Here is a 10,924-nt window from a genome sequence, read left to right on the forward strand (position 1 = left end):
TGCTGAACAAACTACTGCCTCCTCATGGTGACCTAATGTTCTCCATCATGGTGAGCACAGCCATCCTCTCCTTCTACTACTGCTCCAAGCCGATAATTGAGACTACCCCTGCTACACCAGGATCCAGGGTATCTTCATGAAGCCTGCCAATAGCATGATGCTGGCAATACAGCTCTGGCATTTTATGAAACACCCAATGATTTCCAGCTTTGCCATTGTCCATTCATCTGATAACTCAAAGAATGTAATGCCTTGATCCCTACTGGCTCCTCTATGGATATCTATATGGGCTACTGCTACTGTCTGACATGGCCTCAGCTTTGCAATTCTATTGCTGTCTACCTACTCATGCAACCTGTGTCACATAAAGGCATGCACCAAAGCTACACTAGCCTTTCCGGGTTTTCTTCATACCAGCTTTCCTCAAGGAGGGCGAATTTCTATGAAGGCAAACAGTTCTGAGTTCAGTTCCCCCAAGATCTATTATTTGTTGGTTCTTCTTTTATTTTGTTTAAAATCTTCTTAATAAACTGTAATCTTTTGCATATACTGTACTTGCAGGTGCCAGTCATTAAGACATGAATGGTTTTAGCGTCTTTTTTATTTAAATTTTGTTGGTATTCAAAAATAAAACGAATACATAAGTTAAAAACAAAACAGAAAACAATTTACAAATAAAATCATGTGCACAGACTAATCTGAGTCTATGGTATTTAGCTTCTTATCAGAAGCCTTTGTTGGATGATATCACACATGAAGAACTTACTTGTTTCTATGGAAAGAATGCAAAAATGATTTAAAATACTTCTGGATTTTTACATTGCATTGTTACAGTAATGTGAGGTGCTAATTATTTCAAATAACTTTTTCAGTGAAGGAAGTTAATGTTAACTTTAAACTCCAATGCTTTTGTTTTTAAAAAGCAATACTTGTATCTGAAAAACTCCACATAAACAGAATAAAACAGCTGTTTTTTTAGTCACAAAAACATTGTATTAAAAGTGTTGTCCTGCCTGTGTCTGATAAAATTGCCTATAAATGGTGTACTCTCCATGGTTCAAAGACAAACCCAATCTGATACCGCTGTTTAGAATAACACCCTTCACTTTTAACTTTAAAAAGACTACCTTAAACACCTGAAGGACGCTTTTAACCAATTAATACAAATTCCGAAATACCCACCCAAAATCACAGCCCTGTTATCCTCAGGTCCTTCTTCCATTATTGTTCTTCCATTCATGTCTGTACAGGTAATGCACCCCAAACCTATTGCCTTCTCCAGGGATTTGTAGGATAAAATAAAAACTGACATCAACTGTCCTCTACAAACCTGAATGAGTCCCTCTGTTATTACAACAGTCCCTGCTGTGCTTGATCTGGATTGGCCAAGTCTGGTGATGTACAAGGGGGTGTCGGGGATCTCTCCAGCTGACTGGAGGACAGGTCATGCGTAGGGCTGGATCCTTCCCGTGGGGTGGAAGAAACATCTTCCTTGGCCAACAGGTTGTGTTTGCGCAGATGACAGGCTTGCTGGTAGGGAGGCTGGATTGGCAGCTGTGTAGGAGGCAGGTAGTGATATTCTTTACTGGGATCCAGCTGTAGGAGAAAGAAAAGCTGAAGCTCTTACCTAAGGCAGTATTAAAACATACAGTTTTACACCCTTAACATTAATGTACTATCTGACTAAATTATAAAATATTGCATGAAGCACTTAAGTGTTTCCACAGTGAACACACAATTATTCCACGTAACAATTCTGCATGTACATGCTGCAGACGCTTTAGGTATTGTTGGAAAGACAGCACCCCTTGTCATAATCCAATTTTCAAAAGTCAACATGCGACCTTAGGATACGGTCCCAAGGCAAACAAAAACTTCCATTGATTACTCACATTAGCTTCATGTAAGCTTCATACACTTCCACTGCTTCTTTGAGTGTTTTCTAAACTTAAATAGTATTTGCTGTAAATGTTTTTGGGTGTTTTTGTAGCTTTTCCTTCTTTAAGGTGATCTGAAACAGAAGTCTTGGGCAGATGCCATATACTTTAATACATAGTTTAATAATCCAGCTCTGGCCCTGAAGAGACAAGGGGTACCGTAACTATCATTCCAGCCTATCCCTCAGTTGCTTTACTGACTCAGTTACTGGCTCAATTGTTCAACATGTGTAGCCACTTGTCTAGGGCTTTTAGAAAACTAAAGGGCCAGGATTCTCCAACTGTAGATCACCGGTCTCAAGGCTATATAAAACTGAGAAAGAAGAACACAAAATGGGTGCTTAACTACCTGGAGAGGGTAAGTTCGATCTGAATCATAAGCACTCAGGTCTCCGCAAGCAAGGAAGGGCACAATGACACGGTTTGGACCTTCAACCTGGTTGAAGTCCACATCTAAAAAGACAGGAAAGTGAAACAAGACAATTATCCTCCTGATGTCCTTTAAAATACACCCCTTACCCAGCACAAAATCTGATTCTACAGCCATCTTTCGGTCACCATAACGAAAGTTTTCCCGGATTAATCCCAACTTCCTTGTTATTTTCCCTGAGGCTTTCTGAAGCTTTGCCATTCTTCCTAATGATGTATTCTCTGACTAAGATTTCAATGTGCTCTAAAACCCTTTGCTTCTACCATGATACACCATAATAATATTATATATGGGGTATTTTGGAGACCCAGTAAAAACCCCATTTTGCTTTAATTCTCAAACACAATCTTATATGAAAAACAAACTTTTATTGTACACTGTTAGTGCACAGCGAATAAAGCCTGTGGTCAGTTTAGGTTCCCGGAATAAGAAGCAGAGGTTTATAAATAAGCTTTACAACACTGGTTGCATTGAAATCCTTGAAGGTAATATACACAGGAGTTCCGAAACACCAGGCAGACACAGTGCTGGTCTGTGAGGTACAATCTGTATGTCACTAAGTGGCATAATCGATCCCTATCTACTGCTAAACAGGATGTAAAAGCAAATGTCTGTGAGACTGTTGTTCAAGGTGTGTATCTCTCTATCACCAAGAAATGAAGTACAGACAGTAGTTCAAAAATAGCAAGAAATGTGGATATTCAACATGCAGCTGAAAGGAACAACAAGTAAAGAAGCGGCAAGAGGGCTACCGTAGCAGTGATCCAGCAGAGGGTTAGACATGTTTGGCACATATCCTTCAGGGGGAGAGTAGTTCTGGCATACCACAAATGCCTCTGCAGAAGAAACACACGGAAATAAATTGCAGTGCAGTTCTGCATGAGCTTCTACACCAGGCCTTGCCTAAATCAAATGCATAAAAAACACACACAGGCTCTGTAATGGAATATTAATATTTAACATAAAAGATGTACTGCACATGATCAACAGTAGTGCTTGTAGTCAAAAAAATATTTTACCAAAAACTATTCAAAGAGTCAGACTGTCGAACATTGACTGTCTGAAATGTAAATGCAGCACCAGCAAAACTGTAGTCAGTGGCCTGTAACTGACAGTTGTATGTGCTGTAAGACACTTGCTTTGATCTGCCTGCACTAGTACTGTATTTTCTGCACCTAACTCACACACTAACTGTATGTAGTACAAAGGTAGTTCTCAGTAAAAAGAATCTATATATTGCATACAAATACAGTACCCTATCATTGCATTTCAGTTTTAGAGTTTGATACCCTTTGAAGTTCTTCAAGCCCCAAGGATTTAAAAGACACATTCAAACAGACAGCAATGTTAAGTTTCACTTTCTACTTGAGTTCTGTAAATTCAATCTCTACTGTACCTGCAGCTCCGACACTACAAACACCTCTGGAGGGATTTCTTTCTATTTTAGCTGTTAAAGGATTATTTCTGCGTTATTTCCCGGTCCTAGTCCTGAAGTACTCCTTTACCTACTGATTTTCATTCCATCTCAGCCCTCAAACAGTTAAAATGACTAAACTATTAATTTTGATAATTGAGCTTTAGATAATTTAAGTGTTTTCTGTCATCAGATCTTAGTTTCAATGCCTTTTTTCTTGTGCATTATTTTCAGGAAATACGGCTTCAGCTTGGTTTAAAACAAAGTTAGTTTTCAACCAATAGTCTTCTGATTGGTGATTCAATTGGTTAAGCACAGAAGACAGAGGCACATGACAATCAGGATTAGAAAGCTTTGTTATTCTATAGTTTTTAAAATAATATTCTTCATTAAATATTCTTCTCATTAAATGTTGTGCTACCTGCATTGACTCATGCAAATTCAATGATTATTCGCTACTAATTAAAGACAAGAAGTTCTTCTTATTTTGATACATTATTTCTTCTAATATTTCAAACCAATTGAAAACAACTGGCATATTATCCAAACATGAGGACAAGTTTAATTGTTATTCTAGTACAAATTACCTCTTTCATTTCGAGTTAAGCTTTTCAAGAAACCTAGTCAAGAGAGCTTCAGCTTTCTTTAAGGCATCGGTTACGGAAAAAAAATCATAAATACAGTCTGAAACTTGCCCACATGCCCAAAACTCAGACACTGAAAACAGCACCACTGCTGAAGTACAGAGCAGTCTGGCATACACAGGGTTAAAAAAACTACCTACATCTATTGTGCAACAGACATTAGAAGACCATGTGTGTTACAAAAATAGCTGACTACTGTCACAGAACTTAGATGGAGTAGTGAACATTGCATTCAAGAAAACAACAAAAACAAGATAGCCATTCTGTTTTTTTTGCCCAAGACTATAAACCAAGATTTTGCTTTTTTGGTTATAACTGTAACTCTATGAAAAGAAGTCTATAACTTAGTTTTTTAAAGTTACAAACAAAACTGCTGTAACACTTGCACATTGTGAGGCAGTGTACTAAGCTGGTATTCTCCAAATGTAGCAAATAATGCAAACTGCCTTTGCAACAACAGCAGTAATTGAACTGAAGATGCCCGCCCTATTATGTTTACCAGGACACTTGCTTACCAATGCTGGAGTTCCGGCTGCTTCTTGGTTTGGCACACGTGACGGTGGAGAAAAAGATTTTCAGCTGGGAATAGAGCAAAGTCACATCCTTGCCTCGGAAAATCTGCCCGGGGAAGTATCAACACAAGAATATCGGTTTACTACCATGGCCAAAAATGTTACAGAATAATCACAAAGTAGTTCTCATCCCCCTACCTTCGCCACAAAGTTTCCACCAGGCTTGAGAACATGAGTAGTAATATTAAGAGCCTGTGGAGTGAAACGAAAAAGAGCAAGAAAAATTAAAAAGAGAAACATGAGCAATTTGCATTGAAGCAAGTCATGATCCAAACTCTATTTCATATTTTGTTCATTTATGTATGCATTTTACTAAGGTTTAGTTAAACAGGTGGTTATTTCAGCGTTATAATTCTGAGATTTAGACTATAATCAACCCAAGCACATTTTAAACAATCTTCCCTTTTCTGGTGTTGTTTTTAATTGCTCTGGGACTGGCCTCACTGTTGCAAGCTAAATCCAATTGCCGTATCGCACTACATGACTCTTCTTTCCAAAACAGAAAATAGAAGTGATTGCTTACATGCAAATGCAAAAAGCTAAAACTGTTGGATATTGCTATCATTATTAATTAAAACAAAACTGCCCAATTTGTGAATTTATTAAGAAAACCTTTTGATGTATGCAGCCACATCACCCTGCAATGTGAGTCTATGTGGGTCCCAATGCAGCAGTATAGTGACATGTGGGTCCTAATGCCCCAGTACAGTGACAGGGACACCATACTGTAAAATAGACGTTGTCTTTAAGATGAAACGTATAACCAAGGTCCTGACATTCTGTGGTCATTAAAAATCCCAGGGCATTTCTTGAAAAGAGTATGGGTGTAACCCCGGCGTCCTGGCCAAATTTCTCATTGGCCTTACCAGTCATGGCTTCCTAATAATCCCCACCTATAAACTGGCTTCATTACTCTGTTCTCCTCCCCACTGATAGCTGGTGTTTGGTGAGCATTCTGGAGCACTATGGCTGCCGTCGCATCATCCAGGTGGATGCTGCACATTGGTGGTGGTGGAGGGGAGTCCCTGTTACCTGTAAAGCTCTTTGAGTGGAGTGTCCTGAAAAGTGCTATATAAGTGTAAGCAATTATTATTATTAAAAGCACGTGCATCCTTCATGGAGAATGGGTAGGCCCTAGATCCAATCACAGTATATACCATGCAAGTAAAGGGATACTCACAGCCAACAGCAGTTGTGCTTGGATGTATTCATCCACATCGTGAAGTCCAGTCACTACAGATACAATCAAAGGTACAATAATGCCCCAAATATCCAGTCCTTTCCGAACCAAAAATCCCAATCAATACCCATCTTAAAAATACCATTATTCCAGGTAACATTTTGCTCTTGAATGTTATAATTCTGTTTCTTTCTTCACTTACTGTACAGACTGCTTCGAGACTGTGATTAAAGGCATTTTTAGCTGAGCAGAAGATTAAACTGCTGCAGTGCCATGTACCTACCATCGGGGGCACCATCACACACCACAAGGTCAGCAGGCTGTCCCTCAAAGTGCCTGATAATCTCCTGGGCTGTGGATATCTAGGGAGACAGCAAAATAGCCTGATCAGACTTCTATTGCACAGCGGAATGAGACATACCACAATCAAGATTTTACCAGATTCAGGCCCTCACAGGTAAACCAATAACATGTGGTGGGAATTTAAGTTTGGCTACCGTATTTTAAGTATACTTGCTTTGAAATACATTTTAAGTTAAAAATAATATACAATGTAAGATGTTCTGTTTTATCAACACAATCTGTACACGACCATGGAACTTGCAAGGACCAGACATGGCTCAAACTGCTGCGTAATGGGAGTCTGATCATTTTCTGTGGTACGACAGCAAATATCACAGCAGGCCTTCCATACCTGTTTGCTTCTTTCGACTGGCAGGTAATACAAACTGAATTTGAACTCATCCCCAAACCAACTTGCGCCCAACCCGACATGTCCTCCGCAGTCCCTTCACCTTGGTGATGTCTCCCTGGATCTGAGTCACCCCAGGCAGGGGGGCCATGGCCTGCAGGTCCACAGCCACAATCTTCACCCCCACGCTCCTCTCCCCATCGCCTCTGCACACAGACCACAGGCCATGTTTTACCGATTGGAAACAGTACACGAACACATCACTCAGACATCCTGCCACAGGGGCTGAAGCCTATTGACCAGGTCAGCATTATACATGAGGATCTGTTCCCAAATGACTGATATGGCTACATAAAGCGATTGATTCAAATGTCTCAAGTACAGCACAATGCAGACTTTTTAGGAATCCAATTAAAGATTCGGTACAATTATACAATTACAAATCATACAAATTTAAACCAAGAAAGGGGCAGAAATGGAGAAGGTGCAATACAATCTCCAAATCAACTGCTGCAGAATCACTGTTAACAACAGCTTGATAGTGTATCTCAAGCAAAGGAAGGAGCAAAAAGAAATTCAGCAACTTGGTCAGGGTGAGGTACACAAATTGACAGCAAAGGTGGGACTTGAACTGGGAACCTCCTGGTCACAATCCCATTACTGTAACCACTGAACCGCCTGGAATGGTGAGAACCTGGAACACAGTGGACACAGGGCTTACCGGAGTTTGCGGCTCAGCACTTGGCTCCAGCTCCCTGGTGCTGCACAGAGATCAACAGCCCTGCAGACTCCTGTGGGAGAACTTGAACTTGAACTTTATTGCCATATGTAACCGGTACTGGTACAATGGATTTCTTACTTACAGAAAGTCTCTCGATTGTAAAACAAGTGTAAAAAACAAAACAAAGTGCAAACAGTGCATCAAGACAATATACAAACAAACAGTAGACAATGTACAAGTAAACATGTAGACAGTTTGAATGTAAACAATCCAGACGTGTAAACAATGACTGGAGATGTGCAATAAATAAGAAATCATAATGAGGCATCACTGTACACTGACACTACTGCAAAGGCCATCATGTTTCCAGTACTGGACGCACACAGATCTATATGCATTTCGTACAGGGAAGCATAGAAAGTACAATAGGCTGAAAAACTTTAGGAGTTGATATTCAAATATGTTGCAAAAGAACAAGTTAAGGTTTTACTTTTACTTGTTTCTTCGCAGCCTACACATGCTGACGCAGCTACAGTACCTACTTGAGCTATTTCAAGTATGTTGCCTTGTTTTGAGCAAATGCATATAAACCAGTATTTTCAAAATGATCCGCTTTGATGAATCATACGGTAAGATGTAAAGGAAAGCACACAGGTTTGAAAAGTACCTTTAAAGAGATTGAACTCCTCATCCAACTGCAACAGTTTAAAGGCACTTCTGGCCCTCCAGCCCTCCTCCTTGGCCAGACGGTAATAAATATCCCTCTTGTCTTTGGATGACCGTCCCATTGTCTCCCAGTATGCTTAACATACAAAACATTACAATAACATGCATAATTAACTGCCATACTAAACTTATACTGATATTCTCCTAATAAGCAGAAGTATCTCATATAGCCATGATTAGGTAAACATCTTTACCCAAAGGACAGTGGGAGTATGAAACAATCTGCCCAGCGATGTTGTTGAAGTCGGCAATATGGCTGCTTTCAAAAAAAGATGAGATAGGATTCTTGGACCAATTAGCAGCTAAGTACTAAACTAAATGTGTCAAATGGCCAACTCTCTTTAACCTTCTCTTGTGCTCTTAAGTTTCTAAATGAGTGTTACACTCTTGGGAAGTGTGACCACCTTCTAGCCTGATTTCATTAGATCTCAAAAGATAAGCACTGCTGGGCCTAGTCTATACTTGCTGCTGTAAGTGCTGTTGATGAAACAGTAGCACCCTTGCCTCTGGGCAGAAATTCAAATCACATGTTCCAATATTGTGAATGGGGATGCTTATTAAAGCAAGTCACCTCATATAGATGAGGCACTATGAGACCGTTTGGGATGAAGAGTGCTGCGTAAATGCAATTTTTAACTCCACGTAAAGAGAACACAAGTCTTATGTTGTTCTCTGTGTATTACAAATTACAAGAATCTGAGTAGGACATTTTATTATTATGACTTTAAAACTTCTAAAAATGAAAATATTTAAATAGAACAACAAATTTAAGTTATTTACATGAAAAAGTATACAGCTTTTATGACCACTGTGCCAACCAGCTACCAGTTCCTAAGATGTTTTATTGTTTGTATTTTTGCTGTCTATCTTTCCAAAAAAAGCAGCTCTAACAGCTTCCTTCCTGCACAAGTGTTACTGCGTAGCAACTTTTTGATGATAGTAATCCTGCAGTAAAAACTGAGCTACAAATTGACCAGTCTACATCTCACTGCTACTAGCTCATTCAACTATGAGTTACTTTCTTGTTAATGCCAACTTAAAAGATTAAGTTGTTTCAACTTCTTAGGTGTGAAATTTATTGCATTCATTCTATCAGAGAAGACAGTAATATATGAATAAAACAGAATTAGGTCAAAACGAAACCTGTCTTTTTTAAAATCTGCCATGTTCAGTTATATTTAAAAATCAATAATATATCAGTTTCTTTGGCTACGTAATTTAACAATACTATTTTGAGGTTAACAAGCAATGTGGGAATTCTAATCCATTGAAAGGCACTATCTTTACGATATGGACAAAATGTCAACACTGTACAGACATAATAACAATGCTTGAATGTATAACTCTTGCATATAAACTAATGAAACACCTTAAAAAGCTCCTTAAACATCTTACACCTTAAAATGAAATACAAACATATTGTTGGTAAATACAGGAAGACACCAAGTAAAACATATGAAGAACTTAATCTTACACACATTTGATCGTAATTTTTAAAGACTTTTTTTGTTTTGGAAAATCATCAAAAGGCTTTACCGAAGTAATGGCGCTTCGAAGAAAGGAAGGAGAATTATTTTTTAGTGCAAAGGCATTCACCAAAATAAAAAATAATGAGCAATTCAATGATCTGATGCTACCCTTTAAAGAGCAGTAACAACAGGAATGCACCAAAATGCAATTATAACATGCCCCAACTACCGACGTAGTTGGACAAAGTCTAACATTACGAAAGAATTAGTGTCGAGCTACAACTTCAACAGTAATTAGTCCTACATAGACTGGCCTGTAATGCATTTAGTTGCTAATAAATTAGTATCACAGCAGGTGTATACAGAAATAAGACAAAAACACGAGTTAATAAAAATCTATTTGTATAAAATGAATTAGTAGCTCTCTCAGTAAGTTACTTTCACTTAAAGTTCGCAAAATGACCGTGTTTTTTAGAAATACTCATTTATACTGTAACTAATTTAATATTATAAGTCGTTTATCATGAAGAAGTGAAATTGGTAAATTTAGTATCTATTCATTAACCTACAGAGCCGCATTTTACTGTACAATTTATTTAGTACTTCACATTAAGAAATATGGGACAAAATTAACTGAAAATAAAACAGCATCTTTGCAGTCAATGTATTAAAAAGTTATATTTGCAACTTCCACTGTATTATATTTTTTCTGATTAAACACGTACTAAGCTTACCTCACGTTACTACCAGTTCTGCTTCCTACAGTACATGAAAGAAATGAGGACCCCACAACCAATCAAATGCTTACGGGGGAGATGACTAAGACGGCTTGTTCAGTGCCTGATCAAAAAGCTGGGTTCGTACTAGTGGGTGCGTTTACTTTGCTAGTTAACGATATGGGTGTTTTTCTGCTGTGTATTAAACCTTTGAGAGACAGAAGCGTAGCATTAAAGGTTTGGGTGTGAAACAGTGAAAAGGAAATATATATTGCTTCTGTTTATACACTGTTCTTTCGTTTCAGTGAAGTGAGTACTGAAGATAGAGATTCTGTATTAAGTGCAGCGATGCAGAGCCGAAAAGGCAGGAATTAGGAACAGAAACTGATGTACAAAAAAAAGAAAGGAATCTTAAAAAGAAACT

The 10,924-nt window shown here is 38.4% G+C and overlaps 1 protein-coding gene across 1 annotated transcript; it reads right to left on the bottom strand.

Annotated features, from left to right (window-relative positions):
- Positions 1-583: 583 nt before the first annotated feature.
- ftsj1 (FtsJ RNA 2'-O-methyltransferase 1) lies at positions 584-10,581 on the bottom strand. The gene is made up of 11 exons (XM_015341693.2): positions 10,519-10,581; positions 8,257-8,391; positions 7,590-7,659; positions 6,972-7,074; positions 6,461-6,539; positions 6,178-6,230; positions 5,136-5,189; positions 4,941-5,043; positions 3,120-3,203; positions 2,287-2,390; positions 584-1,596 (listed from the first exon to the last, which is right to left on the bottom strand). The coding sequence occupies exons 2-11, from the start codon at positions 8,375-8,377 to the stop codon at positions 1,351-1,353; spliced, it is 1,017 nt and encodes a 338-aa protein (XP_015197179.1). The 5' UTR covers positions 8,378-8,391; positions 10,519-10,581; the 3' UTR covers positions 584-1,350.
- Positions 10,582-10,924: the final 343 nt, after the last annotated feature.

This window comes from Lepisosteus oculatus, chromosome 2, assembly GCF_040954835.1.
Source record: "Lepisosteus oculatus isolate fLepOcu1 chromosome 2, fLepOcu1.hap2, whole genome shotgun sequence".
Classification (NCBI taxonomy): Eukaryota; Metazoa; Chordata; class Actinopteri; order Semionotiformes; family Lepisosteidae; genus Lepisosteus; species Lepisosteus oculatus.